Here is a 20,026-nt window from a genome sequence, read left to right on the forward strand (position 1 = left end):
GTGGTTGCCAAGGGGGGAGGGGGAGGGAGGGAAGTATTGGGAGTTTGGGATTAGCAGATGCAAACTATTACACAGAGAATGGATAAACAACAAGGTCCTACTGTAAGGCACAAGGAGCTACAGTCAACATCCTGCGATAAACCATAATGGAGAATATGAAAAAGAATGTATGTATATGTATAACTGAATTGCTTTGTAGTACAGCAGAAATTAACACATTGTAAATCAACTCTACTTCAATAAAATTAAAAAAAAAAACTGCCTGGGACAGAGAACCTGTCATTCTGGATTCTAAAAGGACATCAGACGCCTCTGTTCTGCACCCGCCCCGAGATGCTGCTGTGCGCATGCGCAGTGTCTGGTCTCCGGAGCCCCGCCCGAGGTGCGTGCGTGCTTCCACGTTCACGGTCAGGTCCCGTTGCGGGCCTGGGCAGGTCATCCCGATGAATGAGAGAACCCCAGGCCTCCGGCGCCCCCCCCTCCCCCGCCCTGCAGACGCGCCACACAGGCAGGCAGCCCATTTGTCTGCCTCGGCCACCAAATCCCACGGGGCCTCCCAGCCTTCGCCGCAGGCTTTTCAGGCCTTGAATCTTATTTAATGTTCACGGGAAAAAGCACCTGCTGCCTGCTGGACCCATAAAAGTCTTGTTGAAAATGAATACCTTGCTTAAGCAAAGGCATGAAGGAAAGTGTTTATCCTCTTCTGAGGCCATCTGGGAAGGAAAACAATCTGCCTGGCACAAAGGCGGGGCGTTAGAGGGCCCTGCAGGCCCCTGTGTGTCCGACACCTCACTTCCTTAGCAAAGGCATCAAAGGGTCGAGGATCTTTATTTGATTCTGTCTCCAAAGCCAGGTGTCCCCCTCAAACACGTGTCACCAACCACAAGTGCAGTGAGCAGTGAGAATCATGACAGATTACCACCGCTTCTGCAACATATATTTTTAAAAAGCCCCCTCCATTTATAACCCCAAAAGGTAACTAACTGAAACCAAGCACATTCTTTTCATCACCTACTATAGATATGATGTTCAATAAAAAACAGAACAAAGAAGGAACCATGGCAACAGAGGAAAGCATCCTTATACTGTTGTCTGGGGGCATCAAGTTTTAAATTCCATTAATCGGGAAAATAGTTTAAATGTACAATTTAGTAAATGGATGTTTGTATCACCATGACTTGCAGTCACGGCATCTTCAAAGTGCAATTCCGACGTGGTGTCCTGCACCCTCTCCAGTTGTGTACAGAATGCCGGGTAGTTTCTGGGAACAGACACAAACTGCACTTTCTCTAAAAGTGGAGAGTGCATTTGGGGATCAGAGGTCCGTCTGACACAGCTGAGTGGAAACGGCCCTGGGAAGGTTTGTGGGGCACTAAAGGTGGCTGTCAGTGTCACCTGGGTCCCTGCACAGCAATGGTTCTCAAACTCTGCTGCACGATAAGGTCACCTGGGAGCTTTACGAGTCCACGCAAGACCTCCCTCCACACGTGGGAACTGAGTATTAGCAAATTTTTTAAAGCTCTCTGGATAATTCGAATGTGCTGCCCAATGTGAGAACCAGCGCCATGCTTGGCTGCCTTTCAAACTTCACCGTGCACACGAATCTCCCGGAATCTTGGGAAGATGCGGATTCTGGTTTAGTAGGTCTGGGGTGGGGCCTGAGGAATGCGTTTTAACAAGATCCAGGTGATGCTGCTTGGTCAGCGGACTAGTTTACGTAGCAAAACCAGAGACAATGGGAAACCACTGCAAATGTCTGTGCGGGGGTGATGTCATCAAGGCTGAGCTTTGCCATGATGAACCAAATGCCCCTCAACATAAGCAGATTTAAAGGGGCGGGAAGGAGGTAGGGAACCAGTAAGGAAGCAACTGAGATGGAGTCAGACAAGTCTGAATGGATCCTCAAGACAAGTAACCCTGTCTCACTCAATGCCTCCCACAGGGACTGCTGCTGGGGGCGAGCTTGTAAAAGGCTCTACTAGGCACGCAGAGCCCACAGGAAATGAGTCGACTTTAACTACTATACATAAAATCGATAACCAACAAGGACCTACTGTACAGCACAGGGAACGCGGCTCAATGTTCTGTAATAACCTAAATGGGAAAAGAACTTGAGAAAGAATGGGTACTTGTATGGGTACAAGTAAATAAATAAAGTGCTGTTGGTAATATCCCATGCTAAGAAAAGAAAAAGAAAAGAAAAAGAAAAAAAAAAAAGAGGCTACTTCAGTATCTGGTCCTTCCCCCAGGTCTGAGTAACTGAAAAGCACAGTGTGGGTAGGAATGCCAGTGCCTCCGACTTCTTATGGAGAAGACTGTGTTGCCCCCTCTCTTCTCCTGTCCTGCCAGGCACTGGGTAGGGGGGGGGGCGGCACAGGACTGTCGTGCCTGCCCTCTTGCACTGATGGTGTGTCCATGATGTGGACAGGCAGACAGGTGGATGGAATGAGAAACACTTCTGTTGAGTTAAGTGGAGATTTTCAGGTTGTCTGTTGCCGCAAACTTAGCCTGGCCAGTGTAATCTCTACTGATGCACCGACCGAGAGCCTCCCCTCCCTGTGGACCAGTCCCAGGAGCCCAGCAGAGGTGATCAGAGGCTCGCAGTGGCCGGGCGAGCCCGCTGATGAACTGCCCAAATTCCAGTGAGGCTGTGGCTGTGGCTTAAGGACCCTGGTCCTAGTGACTCCCATGACCATGGGACCTCAGGGGACACTTCACACGGCCTACGTCTCAGAAGGGTTTCCTCAGCCCTGGAAGCGCTCCTTGTAAATAAGATGCTTCTGAAAGAAGCGCTCTTGGCCGGGTGCTGTCTTCCCTCTCTGGCCCCCGCACATCACGGTGGGAGAGGCCCAGACATTATTACCTGGCTTCCCCCTCTGCTCTCTGCTGCATCCAGACTCCTCCCAAAGCCACTTTTCTACATCCAGAGTTTTAACTAAAGAGCATGACACAAATCTATTGTTAAGAAGATTCAAACGATATTGGATGCATTAATTTATTTTTTAAAAATTAATTTATTTTTGGCAGCGTTGTGTCTTTGTTGCTGCGTGCGGTCTTTCTCTAGTTGCGGCGAGCGGGGGCTGCTCTTCGTTGCGGTGTGCGGGCTTCTCACTGCGGTGGCTTCTCTTGTTGCGGATCACGGGCTCTAGGCGTGTGGGCTTCAGTAGTTGTGGCTCGCAGGCTCTACAGCGCAGGCTCGGTAGTTGTGGCGCACGAGCTTAGTTGCTCCGCGGCATGTGAGATCCTCCCGGACCCAGGTTCAAACCCGTGTCCCTTACATTGGCAGGCGGATTCTTAACCACTGCGTTACCAGGTAAGTCCCTCGGATGCTTTTTTTTTTTTTTTCTCCTGTGCCTGTTGGTATTGTCTAAGTATTTCTAATTTCCATTATGATTTCTTCTTAGACCCATGAACTATTTAGAGATGTTTCCAAATGTATGGGTTTGTTTTTTTTTTTTTACATCTTTATTGGAGTATAATTGCTTTACAATGGTGTTAGTTTCTGCTTTATAACAAAGTGAATCAGTTATACATATACATATGTTCCCATATCTCTTCCGTCTTGAGTCTCCCTCCCTCCCTCCCTCCCTATCCCACCCCTCTAGGTGGTCACAAAGCACCGAGCTGATCTCCCTGTGCTATAGGGCTGCTTCCCACTAGCTATCTATTTTATGTTTGTTAGTGTATATATGTCCATGCCACTCTCTCGCTTTGTCACAGCTTACCCTTCCCCCTCCCCATATCATCAAGTCCATTCTCTAGTAGGTCTGTGTCTTTATTCCTGTCTTACCCCTAGGTTTTCATGACATTTTTTCCCCTTAAGTTCCATATATATGTGTTAGCATATGGTATTTGTTTTTCTCTTTCTGACTTACTTCCCTCTGTATGACAGACTCTAGGTCCATCCACCTCATTACAAATAGCTCAATTTCGTTTCTTTTTATGGCTGAGTAATATTCCATTGTATATATGTGCCACATCTTCTTTATCCATTCATCCGATGATGGACACTTCAGTTGTTTCCATGTCCTGGCTATTGTGAATAGAGCTGCAATGAACATTTTGGTACATGACTCTTCTTGAATTATGGTTTTCTCAGGGTATATGCCCAGTAGTGGGATTGTTGGGTCATATGGTAGTTCTATTTGTAGTTTTTTTAAGGAACCTCCATACTGTTCTCCATAATGGCTGTACAAATTCACATTCCCACCAGCAGTTCAAGAAGTGTTCCCTTTTCAGATGCTTTTTTAATTAAAAAAAAATAAGTGTTGCTTTTAAGCTGAGATGTAGCTTGAGATTGTTCTCCGACCTCTCACTTCACATGCAGCCAAAGACAGTTCAGAGGCCTCCAATGTCACTCAGCCGAAGTCCACCCGAAATCAGATATCTGAAGGCTGCAAATGAGTGTAAAACAGGTCCTGTGCGAACAGTGTGAAAACAATGACCTGAAACCGCTTCAAAGGCCAACCATCAACTTCCCTTGTATCTCATGACTTTGTCTTTGTTTATTGAAAGTCAGACCTATTTATTACTCAAGTGAATAATGAGCAATGTCCTAGGAAAATATTCTTCTTGCCTCAGACGTTATCAGGAAGTAGAAAGAATACCTCATTGAGTGCCTGATAAATATTTTTAAATTAAATTAATGAATAAACGGACTCAAATTTCTCATCTGCAGGATGGACTTAGATGTCTTTTCATCTCCAAAGTTTCTGCAGTGCTGCTTTAGGACCCCCTCCCGCGGGGAATGTGAACCTATCTTGCCTGGAAATTGCAGTACTTTTCAAAGAATGCTTTTAGTTCTTCTCTCAGACTCTTAAACACCCTCCAATTCTCCACTCATCAGTTGGCTTCCTTCACCTCTCATATAAAACAGTTTCCAAAAAAAATCTCAAAATGCATTCTAATCAGTCCTCAGTTAAGCTCCTTGTTTAGACATAATCTTGTCATTGTTATCTGGGTCTAAATTTATAGCCCATTAAAAATAAAGCTTATGTGAGACTAAATTTTTTTCTTTGAGCTTATTGGTATTTTCCAAATTTTGACAATGAATGTGTCACTTTGGTAGATAGGAAAGAAGATATTAAAATACGTGACAGTGGATGACAACTCAGAAAGTGTTTTTCCCCAAAAAATATTTTTTCCTATTTCTACTGGGCTGAAAAACTCATCTAGGCAGAAACGTATCCGCCAACAGATTCTAGTCGGTTTTACTAAAATTTTTATTACCTTTTCTGTTTATTAAGTCGTTGATACCTGTTCTCGATGGTCGGGTAAGTTCTGTCAACAAGGATGATCCGCTTATATAGGCTGCTTCTGGCAAATGGAGCCCCAATAAATGCACGTCTTCCACACGGGGTTTTAAAATTATTGTTTTATTATAAAAATAATATATGCTCATAGTAAAAAAATTAAATTATACAGCAGGGGGTATGAACTGAAGAATAGAAGATATCCCCAATTCCAGTCCCCTGTTGCAGAGATAACAATGGTTCAAAATTTCCTTTGTATCTTTTTAGATATTTTCTAGGCAAAAAGAAGTCTACATGTTTATAAAAACGGAAAATGGGATAATAATCTATAGAATGTTGTACAACGTGGTCAGCTTTTTTTTCCTTAATTTTTGAATTTTATTTATTTATTGATTGATCTATTTATTTATTTATTTGCTGTACGCGGGTCCCTCAATGTTGTGGCTCCTCCCGTTGCGGAGCACAGGCTCCGGACGCACAGGCTCAGCGGCCATGGCTCATGGGCCCAGCCACTCCACGGCATGTGGGATCTTCCTGGACCGGGGCACGAACCCATGTCCCCTGCATCAGCAGGCGGACTCTCAAACACTGTGCCACCAGGGAAGCCCTTATTTATTTTTTATACAGCAGGTTCTTATTAGTCATCCATTTTATACACATCAGTGTATACATGTCAATCCCAATCTCCCAATTCATCCCACCACCACCACCACCCCCGCACCGCTTTCCCCCCTTGGTGTCCATACGTTTGTTCTCTACATCTGTGTCTCTATTTCTGCCCTGCAAACCGGTTCATCTGTACTATTTTTCTAGGTTCCACATATATGTGTTAATATACGATATTTGTTTTTTCTCCTTCTGACTTACTTCACTCTGTATGACAGTCTCTAGATCTATCCACGTCTCTACAATGACCCAATTTCGTTCCTTTTTATGGCTGAGTAATATTCCATTGTATATATGTACCACACCTTCTTTATCCATTCATCTGTCGATGGGCATTTAGGTTGCTTCCATGACCTGGCTATTGTAAATAGTGCTGCAATGAACATTGGGGTGCATGTGTCTTTTTGAATTATGGTTTTCTCTGGGTATATGCCCAGTAGTGGGATTGCTGGATCATACGGTAGTTCTATTTTTAGTTTTTTAAGGAACCTCCATACTGCTCTCCACAGTGGATGTATCAATTTACATTCCCACCAACAGTGCAAGAGGGTTCCCTTTTCTCCACACCCTCTCCAGCATTTGTTGTTTGTAGATTTTCTGATGATGCCCATTCTAACTGGTGTGAGGTCATACCTCATTGTAGTTTTGATTTGCATTTCTCTAATAACTAGTGATGTTGAGCAGCTTTTCATGTGCTTCTTGGCCATCTGTATGTCTTCTTTGGAGAAATGTCTGTTTAGGTCTTCTGCCCATTTTTGCATTGGATTGTTTGTTTTTTTAATATTGAGCTGCAAGAGCTGTTTATATATTTTGGAGATTAATCCTTTGTCCGTTGATTCGTTTGCAAATATTTTCTCCCATTCTGAGGGCTTTTTGCCTTGTTTATGGTTTCCTTTGCTGTGCAAAAGCTTTGAAGTTTCATTAGGTCCCATTTGTTTATTTTTGTTTTTACTTCCATTTCTCTAGGAGGTGGATTGAAAAAGATCTTGCTGTGATTTATGTCAAAGAGTGTTCTTCCTATGTTTTCCTCTAAGAGTTTTATAGTGTCCGGTCTTACATTTAGGTCTCGAATCCATTTTGAGTTTATTTTTGTGTATGGTGTTAGGGAGTGTTCTAATTTCATTCTTCTACATGTAGCTCTCCAGTTTTCCCAGCACCACTTATTGAAGAGACTGTCTTCTCTCCATTGTATATCCTTGCCTCCTTTGTCATAGATTAGTTGACCATAGGAGTGTGGGTTTACCTCTGGGCTTTCTATCTTGTTGCATTGATCTATGTTTCTGTTTTTGTGCCAGTACCATATTGTCTTGATGACTGTACCTTTGTAGTATAGTCTGAAGTCAGGGAGTCTGATTCCTCCAGCTCCATTTTTTTCCCTCAAGACTGCTTTGGCTATTTGGGGTCTTTTGTGTCTCCATACAAATTCTAAGATTTTTTTGTTCTAGTTCTGAAAAAAATGCCATTGGTAATTTGACATGGATTGCACTGAATCTGTAGATTGCTTTGGGTAGATATAGTCATTTTCACAATATTGATTCTTCCAATCCAAGAACATGGTATATCACTCCATCTGTTGGTATCATCTTTAATTTCTTTCATCAGTGTCTTTTAGTTTTCTCCATACAGGTCTTTTGTCTCCCTAGGTAGGTTTATTTCTAGGTCTTTTATTCTTTTGGTTGCAATGGTAAATGGGAGTGTTTCCTTAATTTCTCTTTCCGATTTTTCATCATTAGTGTATACGAATGCAAGAGATTTCTGTGCATTAATTTTGTATCCTGCAACTTTACCAAATTCATTGCTTAGCTCTAGTAGTTTTCGGGTGGCATCTTTAGGATTCTCTATGTATAGTATCATGTCATCTGCAAACAGTGACAGTTTTACTTCTTCTTTTCCAGTTTGTATTCCTTTTATTTCTTTTTCTTCTCTGATTGCCGTGGCTAGGACTTCCAAAACTATGTTGAATAATAGTGGTGAGAGTGGACATCCTTGTCTTGTTCCTGATCTTAGAGGAAATGCTTTCAGTTTTTCACCATTGAGAATGATGCTTGCTGTGGGTCTGTCGTATATGGCCTTTATTATGTTGAGGTAGGTTCCCTCTGTGCCCACTTTCTGGAGAGTTTTTTTCACAAATGGGTGTTGAATTTTGTCAAAAGCTTTTTCTGCATCTTTTGAGATGATTATATGGTTTTTATTCTTCAATTTGTTAATATGGTTTATCACATTGATTGATTTACGTCTAGTGAAGAATCCTTGCATCTCTGGGATAAATCCCACTTGATCATGGTGTATGATCCTTTTACTGTGTTGTTGGATTCTGTTTGCTAGTATTTTGTTGAGGATTTTTGCATCTATATTCATCAGTGATATTGGTCTGTAATTTTCTTTTTTTGTACTATCTTTCTGTTTTTGGTATCAGGATGATGGTGGCCTCACAGATTGAGTTTGGGAGTGTTCCTTCCTCTGCAATTTTTTGGAAGAGTTTGAGAAGGATGGGTGTTAGCTCTTCTCTAAATGTTTGATAGAATTCCCCTGTGAAGCCATCTGGTCCTGGACTTTTGTTTGTTGGAAGATTTTTAATCACAGTTTCAATTTCACTACTTGTGATTGGTCTGTTCATATTTTCTATTTCTTCCTGGTTCAGTCTTGGAAGGTTATACCTTTCTAAGAATTTGTCCATTTCTTCCAGGTTGTCCATTTTATTGGCATAGAGTTGCTTGTAGTAGTCTCTTAGGATGCTTTGTATTTCTGCGGTGTCTGTTGTAACTTCTCCTTTTTCATTTCTAATTTTATTGATTTGAGTTCTCTCTCTCTTTTTCTTGATGAGTCTGGCTAATGGTTTATCAATTTTATTTATCTTCTCAAAGAAGCAACTTTTAGTTTTATTGATCTTTGCTATTGTTTTCTTTGTTTCTACGTCATTTATTTCTGCTCTGATCTTTAAGATTTCTGTCCTTCTGCTAACTCTGGGTTTTGTTTGTTCTTCTTTCTCTAGTTCCTTTAGGTGTAAGGTTAGGTTGTTTGTTTGAGATTTTTCTTGTTTCTTGAGGTAGGCTTGTATAGCTATAAACTTCCTTCTTAGAACTGCTTTTGCTGCATCCTGTAGGTTTTGGACCATCGTGTTTTCATTGTTAGTTGTCTCTAGGTAGTTTTTGATTTCCTCTTTGATTTCTTCATGATCTCTTGGTTATTTAGTAACATATTGTTTAGCCTCCATGTATTTGTGTTTTTTACGTTTTTTGCCCCTGTAATTCACTGCTAATCTCATAGCGTTGTGGTCAGAAAAGATACTTGATATGATTTCAATTTTCTTCAATTTACTGTGGCTTGATTTGTGACCCAAGATGTGATGTATCCTGGAGAATGTTCCATGCCCACTTGAGAAGAAAGTGTAATCTGCTGTTTTTGGATGGAATGTCCTATAAATATCAATTAAATCTGTCTGATCTATTGTGTCATTTAAAGCTTCTGTTTCCTTATTTATTTTCATTTTGGATGATCTGTCTATTGGTGTAAGTGAGGTGTTAAAGTTCCCCACTATTATTGTGTTACTGTCGATTTCCTCTTTTATAGCTGTTAGCAGTTGCCTTATGTATTGAGGTGCTCCTATGTTGGGTGCATATATATTTATAATTGTTATATCTTCTTCTTGGATTGATCCCTTGATCACTATGTAGTGTCCTTCCTTGTCTCTTGTAACATTCTTTATTTTAAAGTCTATTTTATCTGATATGAGTATTGCTACTCCTGCTTTCTTTCGATTTCCATTTGGATGGAATATCTTTTTCCATCCCCTCACTTTCAGTCTGTATGTGTCCCTAGGTCTGAAGTGGGTCTCTTGTAGACAGCATATAGATGGGTCTTGTTTCTGTATCCATTCAGCAAGCCTGTGTCTTTTGGTTGGAGCATTTAATGCATTCACGTTTAAGGTAATTATCGATATGTATGTTCCTATGACCATTTTCTTAATTGTTCTGGGTTTGTTTTTGTAGGTCCTTTTCTTCTCTTGTGTTTCCCACTTAGAAAAGTTCCTTTAGCATTTGTTGTAGAGTTGGGTTGGTGGTGCTGAATTCTCTTAGTTTTTGCTTGTCTGTAAAGCTTTTCATTTCTCCATCGAATCTGAATGAGATCCTTGCTGGGTAGAGTAATCTTGGTTGTAGGTTCTTCCCTTTCATCACTTTAAGTATATCATGCCACTCCCTTCTGGCTTGTAGAGTTTCTGCTGAGAAATCAGCTGTTAACCTTATGGGTTCCCTATAAGGAGTTCCCTTGTATGTTATTTGTCATTTTTCCCTTGCTGCTTTCAATAATTCTTCTTTGTCTTTAATTTTTGCCAGTTTTATTACTATGTATCTTGGTGTGTTTCTCCTTGGGTTTATCCTGTATGGGACTCTCTGCGCTTCCTGGACTTGGGTGGCTATTTCCTTTCCCATGTTAGGGAAGTTTTCGACTATAACCTCTTCAAATATTTTCTCGGGTCCTTTCTTTCTCTCTTCTCCTTCTGGGACCCCTATAATGCGAATGTTGTTGCGTTTAATGTTGTCCCAGAGGTCTCTTAGGCTGTCTTCATTTCTTTTCATTCTTTTTTCTTTATTCTGTTCCACAGCAGTGAATTCCACCATTCTGTCTTCCAGGTCACTTATCTGTTCTTCTGCCTTAGTTATTCTGCTATTGATTCCTTCTAGTGTAGTTCTCATTTCAGTTATTGCATTGTTCATCTATGTTAGTTTGTTCTTTAATTCTTCTAGGTCTTTGTTAAACATTTCCTGCATCTTCTCGATCTTTGCCTCCATTCTTTTTCCGAGGTCCTGGATCATCTTCACTATCATTATTCTGAATTCTTTTTCTGGAAGGTTGCCTATCTCCACTGCATTTACTTGTTTTTCTGGGGTTTTATCTTGTTCCTTCATCTGGTACATAGCCCTTTGCCTTTTCACCTTGTCTATCTTTCTGTGAATGTGGTTTTTGTTCCACAGGCGCAGGATTGTAGCTCTTCTTGCTTCTGCTCTTGGTCATCTTTTCTTATTGATGGATGTAATCCTTTATAGTGATGACTAGTATCCCACAGAATGAACACTGTATAATTTATCAGTCTTCTACCGAAGAACAGCTTTTGACATTATATGAAACACTGCAATAAACAGGCACACACATCTTTGAATACCTATATTAGTATATTTGTGGGGTAAATAAAATCTGGATCAAAGAGTGTGTGTGAATTTTCAGTTTTGATATATATCATGGAACCGTGTTCCAGAAGAACTGTACTGATATGCATTTCCTCAAATAACACAGGCAAGAGCTCCTATCATCCCATACATTTGACAGCATGGAGTACGACCAACTTTAAAATCTCTGTCAATTCAACAGGTGATAAAGTATAATTCTCAGTTATTAATCTGTATTTCTCTAATCATGAGCGAGGCTGAGCACCCTTTCCTACATTTACAGTCTGTATTTCTCAGTCTCACTGACTGGTAAGAACTCTTTGTCACACTAAGAAAACTGGTCTTTTGTCACAGCCTGGTGATTCTTCCTCCCCACTCCCATAGTTTGTTTTATGGCCTTAATCCAAATTTTGTGTATGTTTTGTTGAGCAGAAGCTTTAAATTTTTATGTGGATAAACTGATCACTATTTTCCTTTATGACTTCTGAGTTTCCCATTTAGGTTTATTTTTTCAAGAAAGGAGGAACTCCTTCTAACCTAAACTCTGAACCCCCTGAGAGCAGTTGCAGAGGCTGGCTCCATCACTTACACACAGTGTGACCTTCTACAAGTTACTCATTTTCCCAGAATTTCAATTTCGTCACCTGTAAAATTAGGATAGTAAATAATAGCTACCTCCAAGGATTACTGTGAAGACCAAATAAAATGACATAGCTGTGATTCAGAACACAGCACATAGGAAGTGTTCAATAAATGGTACCTCGGCTTCCCCTGGATTCAGACATCACCATCCCTGGAGGCACAGACAGGGCTGGGAGTCACAGCATGCCACCACTGGCCCAGGACCGGGCTTGCTGGGCTACTGTACAAATGCTCATGCCGCGTGATTCCTCACAAAGCAGGATAAATCCTCAGCACCGTTCTTAGAGCACCTGGGGCTCTATGAGATTTTCTGATCATTTGGGGATCTGAGCTCGCCGAAAAGGCTCAGGACAAATGCCAGGGGTGGCTACGTGGGCCCCAGCTCTGGGGGAAACGCAAGGTCTTTACCTTAACTTTTGTGGGAATGAAAAGGAGAAACTCTTCCAGAGCAAAGAACAGAATCGAGACAAGAAGTGAAAAGTGTAATCAGGTACTTGGCATTTCACCAGTCCCTTCTGTTAACTGAGGATCCGTGAGCACTACACACACTGACGAGCTCTTTCACTGTATGAAGAAACGTGTACGTGCATCTCGTGGAAGGAATCCGTCTTTTATCTGACTTTATTTGTCTTGGCTAAATAGGTCAAGAAAAAGAAAAATAGAAATTCCTTCAAATAACTCAATTATTTTAAAAACTTCTTACTTTAACAGAGTATGGAGTCAAATCTTAAGCAATTTTTATATGAAGGAATCTACTTTTCCCACACACTGTGATCCCTATAACATCACCATGAGTCAGGAAAAAAACTAGCCTGCTCTAAGGGTCATGATGTAACTGTTCAGAGTGGCAACAGCTTCTCTGGTTAAACCTTAATTTTTAAGTATCTGGAAAATACTCGTATTGGTTATCCATTGTTAACTTAGCACCCAGATCTACCTTCAGGCACCAGGCCAGGCACACACTGACCTTAGCGCCTATGTGAGGAACTGCAAGGTTAGTTGTAGTCCCATAAACACATCTTCAGATGGATTTAGGCAGAGAACCCAACTCATTCATTTCCTACAGAAATCTCCACTGGGATTGTCACATGATCTGTCTGTCAAATGTGGCAGTGATGATGAGTCCCATCCTACATACCCTTCTTCAATGTGACCTCGACAATCCTCCCTTTGAGAGGTGCAGGCCTCGCCCTCTCCTCGAGAGTAGATGGGCCTTCACGGCTGCACTCACGGACACCTGGTAGCAGAAGTGATGCTACGTGACTTCTGGAGCTGGGTCACCAAAGAGTACAGCTTCCAAATGCTCGCTGGGATACCCACCCTTGGAGCCATCAGCCGCCATATAAAGAGTTTACAGATCTGAGGCCACTGGCGAGGATACTCGGGCCACACGGAGAGGCCACGTGTTCTCCGGCCCAAACCCCAGCAGTCCTAGCTGGAGCCCCTGCCAGACTCCAGAGGGAAAATGTCTCACTCCACTCACCGTGCATCTTCCCAGACTCGGCCCCGACACTGCGGAACAGAGACACGGCTGCACAAACAAGCATAACACAGTCAGCGCTGAGTCACAAGGTCACAGTTTGTAACAACACGGCCACAGATAACTAACTAGACGCTGACTCTAGGTCCATGAAAAACAGGCTACCTTGTAACTGCTCAGGATAAACGACTCCCCAAAGCACTGCAGCATGTCTGCAGGAACGATGCAAACAGACAAGCCACGCTGCCCATGAATATCCTGCTAACCGCCTTCACCCCACCTGGGAAGCAGTGGTCCCCCTCTACTCCCTATCTAAAAGCCGAACAACGGAACCCCATAAATCATCAGGCTGCTCAGAGATCAGAGGTGAAGGGGCAGATCTGGTGAGGGCTTTCCGAAAGGAAAATAAAATATTTACGCCATCTTGCAAGTCGCTCTTCAGATGCTGCATTTTTCTCTTTCATCAGTTCTAGCTGACAGCACATGACAGGTGCCTCTGTGGCTGTTAAAGCTTAAAACCATTTATCCTGAGAACATGAAAGATAAATGCAGACTGGACTGATGTGTATAAGACTTACCTAACAGGATGTTAGTGGGTCCAAAGAGTATCATAATAACTTACTACTGTTGTTAAATTTATTTTGCGAAACAGATGAAATACAAATTCTCTGATAGAGGGTCTAACATGGGTATGGGGAACGGGAAACATAGTACTGATTAACCTGAGTTTATAAGGACCCTTGCTTCTGGTGGCAAAAAAGTGGGGAGTGTGGAATAAAGTGTTGGAATTACCTCGACGCCTGGGATGGTCAGCAGCAAGCCGGGGGGCCTGAGGACGGTACCACCAATGTGGTCTTTATGGCACGTTCTGAACATCTGGACCAGCACACAAGGTAGGGATGCAAAATACCCCCCCACACACGTCATGTCCCACATGTTCACACGGCACAGATTCAGTATATTGGTGCACACACATTTTCACGTTGGCATCTATCACAGTAGATTTTGGGGGGGTACATTATACAAATAATTTAGCATTCCTCTGTCTAACGTTGGTTAGTAAGTAAACCTTCTAACCATCAAGCTTGACATTTTTGAAGTCTGTTAGCTTCTGCAGGTATGTCTTACTTCCCTCTAAGGTTTTCAAAAATCTTATTTTTAAAGTAAATTCTGAACACGACCGCACAGTGCCCAGCTTAGCTACAATTTTTGATGGTTAGAAAAGGAAAGCGGAAGCCCATTGATGGCTAGTTGCTATTTTAAGAGCTGGAGTTAAGATCAGTTTTCAACAGGATAAAAGGTTCACGGAAGCCAAGACCATTCTCACCAGCAAGAGCACACCCGCGGGGCTTGTACAGACACATCCTGAGCGCCCATGGTGGCCAGAGCACCTCCTCACCCACCTGCCCTCCTCGGGCTGCTGCCGGGCCCTGTCAAGTCAGCCCCGGGGTCATTTCACCATTTTACATGCGAATCCTAAGGGAGCAGAAAGGGGCCTGTCTACTTAGTCACACTGTGGAGGCTGTATTTTAAGGCTCTTCCACCTAAGTAACACCCCTTATAAATCACAGTGCCCTTCTTCTGGCTATGGTAAGATGTTCTCACCCAAAACCCAGGAAAATACCGCCAAGGCAACTAGACTTGCATAGTAACAGACCCCGCTACGAGCCTCTTCCGGGAAGCCTTCGGACATGACCTTGCTTGTCTTGGGGGCAGCTTGTTGAGGCCAGTCCAGGTGACGGTGTGGCCTCCTGTCCAGCCCCTGCGGCGGGAACCCCGGGCACTTTTTTACTGCAGGGCGAGTCTAAAATGAGCTCCCCAGTCCAGAGAGTCTAAACCTGGTCCTCAAATTAAGTTTTCCTATCATCTGTCGAGCAGTCTGATGGGCTCCTGGAAATGTCTTTCTTTACACGTTGCTCACATGTTGAGGTCAGCTACCTGAGATTAAAGCGGCCCCATCGCAACAGCGACTTGCAGGATGTCGCCAAGAGGCCTGTTGACCTGCGCGGTTACAATCTGGCAGGATGGAAGGGTCAGACAGGACGGTGTGAAGACGGCCACTGAATCTATGGCCCAAATTGGCTCGACACTCTGGTCTGGGGAACAGAGAGGGAGAAGTGTGTAGGAAACCGAGCGGGAGATCTCAGCTCCCTTACCTGGCGTAGGAATAATGAATCCTTTGTGCAAAAGCAATTATATACATGAGGAAAAAAGACTCTTTCCCTGAACTGGCAGACATGAAGAAACTATTGACTAGTTTTATCCCCCAACAACAGGACCACTTCCCCTGTGCTTTCAGCTGCCTCTGGGGTGGGTCCACCTGCCTCCTTGCTGGCTACGCCTCCGTACACGCACGTCTGCTGGGTGAGCATCTTCTCAGGGTCGTGAGCCTCCCTGAATCCCAGGGAGTTCTGGGTGATGGATTCTGAGTTTTTTCAAGAAGAAAAATTATAAAAGAAAATTAATCTCTGGCCCCACTTAATTTAATTGCTATAAGGAAAGACACACATTTTCCCCTGAATGGCTGGTGAACTGGCAATCTGAATGACTGGAAGTTGGAATCAAGGACCAGGAGTCAAAGGAACGCTCTCGGAACAGAGTCCTTTCACAGACATGATAGAGTTAGACTCCTGCTAGCGAGAGAAACGTCTGGTGGGGTAGATCAGCTCCCTCAGTTGTCCTTTCAAATTCCATTCTGCCTCTCCAGTGTACGAGGTGTCTCCTTAGGTGATGGGTCCTGGGCCTCTTCAAGATGCCACTTGAGAGGGAGAAAGGAAAGAAGTCTGCCGACGAGCAGTGCTGGGAGGGGAGAAGTTGGCTTCCTGTCGCGGCTTCTCATTTCTATGGTTGGTTCAGTCCAGGAGAGGCTGACGGACAGGTCTCCGGATACAGAGCTCGGCATTGCTAGCCCAGGAGGGCCGTGGCGATGAAAGCAAACCGGCACCTCAGCTGGCAGGAATCCTCCGAGAATAAAATGCAAATTGAATTCCTGGATCCCAGGGATTCATCGGAATATGCCTCGTCCTGCTCTCGGAGGGGATCTTGTAGGGCACTGGCTCTGAGCAGCAGTGCCCGGCGAGGCTCGTGGTGGGTGTGCAGCGGGGGCCGGCGGGGGCCCAGTGAGGCCACGGGCTTTGCGGGCTTTGTGGTACAGCTATCAGGGGTGATCCTCTGATGATGACCCGTCTCACACACGCTCTGGGCCATGGTTCTAGATGGGAAAGCTCACCGTACAGGAGGGCAGGGGACAGTGGTGGCACCACTGTGCGCCTGGATTCAACTGTAAGTGGTTTACAAAGCTCTACAAGGCGGGCCGGGCAGAGGTACAGAAAACTGCGATTCTGGGAAGCAGAACAACGTGCCTGGGATCACGCTGCTGCCTTGCAGCAGCTGTGGACTAGGCTCAGCCGTCGGGCGCTCAGGCCGAGGTCACCCCACTGTCCCAGGAAAGCCTCTTCCTGCCCTTTGGCAGCTGCTGCCCTGACCCAGCACACGCACTCACATCTAGGTCACCTTTTTACCAAGAAATAGGAAAACCTGTTCCTTCTCCCCCTCAGAAAACATCCTCACCTGCGCCTGGTGACTCAGCCCACGCCCGGAACTACCCTTGGCTCCCGGCGTTTCCTCACAGCCGTCATCAGCACGGCTGGCGTGCTCCGCCTTCAGAACGGACCCTGACCCATGCCTGTGCCCACCCTCCCAGGCCAGTGACCCTCACCTTTCCTCAGGGCCTCTAGTGGGCCCTGCCTCTCCTCTTCTCTACGGAGAAGTGGTAAGTCTGCTTGCTCCGCAGGCTTGCCCTCGCACTTAGAATGGTCCCACACGGCCCGACATTTCCCGGCCATCGCACACTGCTCCGAACCCATTCGTCTCACAAACATACCAGACTGGCCCTGCCTCAGTGCCTTTGCACAGTCTCGTCCCTCCCCTCCCCTCCACTTCCATGGCTGTCCCTTCCCTTCCCTGCTTTCTCAGTGGGTCTTCCCACTTCCTCTCCATCTCGGGAGCTCTACTGTACTGCAAATCACGCTGCCGATGAACCTGTTTACGTAGTTAGTGCCTGTCCTTCCCAACAGCCTGGAAGCCCCGTGAGGACACAGCCTTATGGTCCTTGCCCCTGTGTACTGCCCACACCTGGAGGAACCAGCACACAGCAGGACCCAGTATCTGCTGAGGGCACGTGTGAGAGAGAAACATGCATTGCAAGGGGAGAAACCACACCTGGTTCTAAACAGACAGGTAACAGCCCAGCAGAGTGAGTGTCACGTGGGTCCCGTCTGGGAAAGAACGGAGGAGTCTCCTCTAGATACAGTCAACACTGCCCAGAGTAGCGCCTTCGAAGAGGAATTCCACCACCCCCACCTCATATTTCTCTAGGGTTTCACATATTATACAGCTACCTTCTAAAAATAAATAAATACATGGGCCCAGCACAGTGTCTGGCATGTGGTGAGAGCTCAATAAATGCTCACTGCAGAATTAAAAAAAAACGAACAAACCTACCACCCGCCATCAGATTAATCATTTTCATTTTCCCACGCCTCCCCATTTCCTTTCAGTAGGAGTACATATTTTTACATTGTTGTAACCATAAACAGGTATTGATTTGTTTTCTGTCTTTCATAACATTTTTTGATGTTGCAACCTAGTCTTTGATGTCTAACAACTGTAATATTCCATCAGGGTGTATGGTCTTCTCTAAATCGAGGTAGTATTGGGTCTGTCCTTTGAGCAGAACCCAACCCCAGCGACCAGGGCAGTCAAAGCTGTGCGACAGTCTGTCACCAGGCAGCCTGAGCTCTGACTACTGGCCTAGTTGACTAGAGCACCCTGTAGGCTGTTCTTGGAAAACTCAAACCACGTCACAAATTATTTATGAAAGGATGACTTCAACCACGGACCAGACGTAAGCAGCTTCAGGAGAAAGCACCAACTGGCGGGGTAGTCAGAGGAGAAGGCAAAGCGACAGCTGTGAGTGAGCTGGGAAGACTTTAATAAAGGCGCCAGCCAGGGCCTGCTTGCTTTCTTTGATCTCTTGAGAAAACAGTCAGCAGTTTCTTAGCAGATGGACCATCCAGAGTCAGAGGGGAAGCACGTGCCATATGTCCGGGGATTTTCCCATCTTGCATTGTTAAAACGCTTAATAAGATGCTGTAAAGGAGGGCAGTTTTCTTCTTTTTCCTCTTTAGACAACTTTTTCTCTCCTGTATACAAGTGAAACACACATTCACTAAACATAATCTGGGAAATATGGGAAAATGTACAGAAGTAAAAATCGCCTGTGGTCCTGCAAGCCCAGGATAACGTGGGTGCAGCTGTATTTGCCCGCCGGCCCCTGTGGACACTTCTGCCCATGTTCATACAATGACACTCAGATCACACACTCTCCCCCTTCCCTCTAACCCTACTGCTAGCTGGTGAACCTTGTCATCAATGTCCATAACGATTCTTTAAAATGTTTTAAACATGTGCCAAATAGTTGACTGTTGGGATGAGTGAAACATCATTTATTTGTTTCTCGATGCATAACATTTAGGTTGTTCCCAAATTCTCACTCTTGTACGTAATAATACAGAAACCTTTGAACGCTGCTCGGCTAAATCCCTTGGCACAGATTAGAATCGCTGGATCAGGGTACAGACTCCTGAAGGCTGAGCCACAAGGCAGAACACACTCATTCCTGGAGCTCTACACTCGATCCAGCCCGCACCAGGCTGGTTACATCAACATTTTTTAAAAATTTATTTTAACTGTGGATGAAAAATGGAATCATTATTTTAAATTACGTTTCGTTGATTCCTGGTGAGACAGAACTTTGAAATTTTGTTTTCTGGCTGTAAGTTTAGATAAAGTGCTTAGTGAACTGTTTTCTATTGAACTGTCCATTTTTCTGTTACAACAAGAATTTTTTTTCACTGATTGTTTGCACCACCGTAATATTACTTTATGAAAGTTAAAAAAATTTATATACATTTAAGATGCAACTTTGCAAAAGAAAAGAAATGCATGGAAACAAGATTAGAAGGAAATATACCAATATGCTAACTACGTCAGGGATTAGGTGGTATGAGCACAAGCTGAATTTTCTCAAAGCAGCATCTTCAAAAGGGACAATAAATCACCTTCCATGGCTGCTGCCCGGGGTGATGAAGGCAGTGAGGAGAGGACAGGTGTGTGGGAACCAGAGCTCAGGTGTGTGTGGGAGCACAGGGAGGCCAGGTCACCATGATCCCCACTTCACAGTGCCCGGGGTCCACCCCATCACTGATGCAGACGCCTGGGGATGAACAGTGCGGGCACCGCCTGCACCAGCCGGTGGTAAGGATGATGCATAACTCGGAACCACTATTTTATTTTTTTTTAAATTGAAGTATAGTTGATTTACAGCATTCTGTTAGTTTCTGGTGCACAGCAAAGTGACTCAGTTACATATATATATATTCTTTTTTAATATTCTTTTCCATTATGGTTTATCCCAGGAGACTGGATATAGTTCCCTGTGCTATATGGTAGGACCTTGTTGTTTATCCATTCTGTATGTAAGACTTTGCATCTACTAATCTCAAACTCCCACTCCATCCCTCCCCCAGCCCCCTCCCCCTGGGCAACCACAAGTCTGTTCTCTATGTCTGTGAGTCTGTTCCTGTTTCGTACATAAGTTCATTTGTGCCATGTTTTAGATGCCACATATAAGTGATATCATATGGTATTTATCTTCCTCTGTCTGACTTGCTTCACTTAGTATAATCTCTAGTTGCATCCATGTTGCTGAAAATGGCATTATTTCGTTCTTTTTCTTTTTTTTTTAACATCTTTATTGG

General features: G+C 44.1%; 1 protein-coding gene across 8 annotated transcripts in view; it reads right to left on the reverse strand.

The window, feature by feature from the left end:
* The window catches only part of FARS2 (phenylalanyl-tRNA synthetase 2, mitochondrial), a 509,124-nt gene that overhangs the window by 189,711 nt on the left and 299,387 nt on the right, over nt 1-20,026 (reverse strand). The window contains exon 9 of one of the 8 annotated variants that reach the window (XM_060308103.2): nt 17,800-18,409. The exons of the other annotated variants lie outside the window; for them this stretch is intronic. Within the exon in view, the coding sequence (XP_060164086.1) occupies nt 18,391-18,409 (19 nt within the window). The 3' untranslated portion in view covers nt 17,800-18,390. Of the gene's footprint in view, nt 1-17,799; nt 18,410-20,026 lie in introns of those variants that run through there. 8 annotated transcript variants of the gene reach the window in all.

This window comes from Globicephala melas, chromosome 11 (genome assembly GCF_963455315.2).
Source record: "Globicephala melas chromosome 11, mGloMel1.2, whole genome shotgun sequence".
Lineage (NCBI taxonomy): Eukaryota > Metazoa > Chordata > Mammalia > Artiodactyla > Delphinidae > Globicephala > Globicephala melas.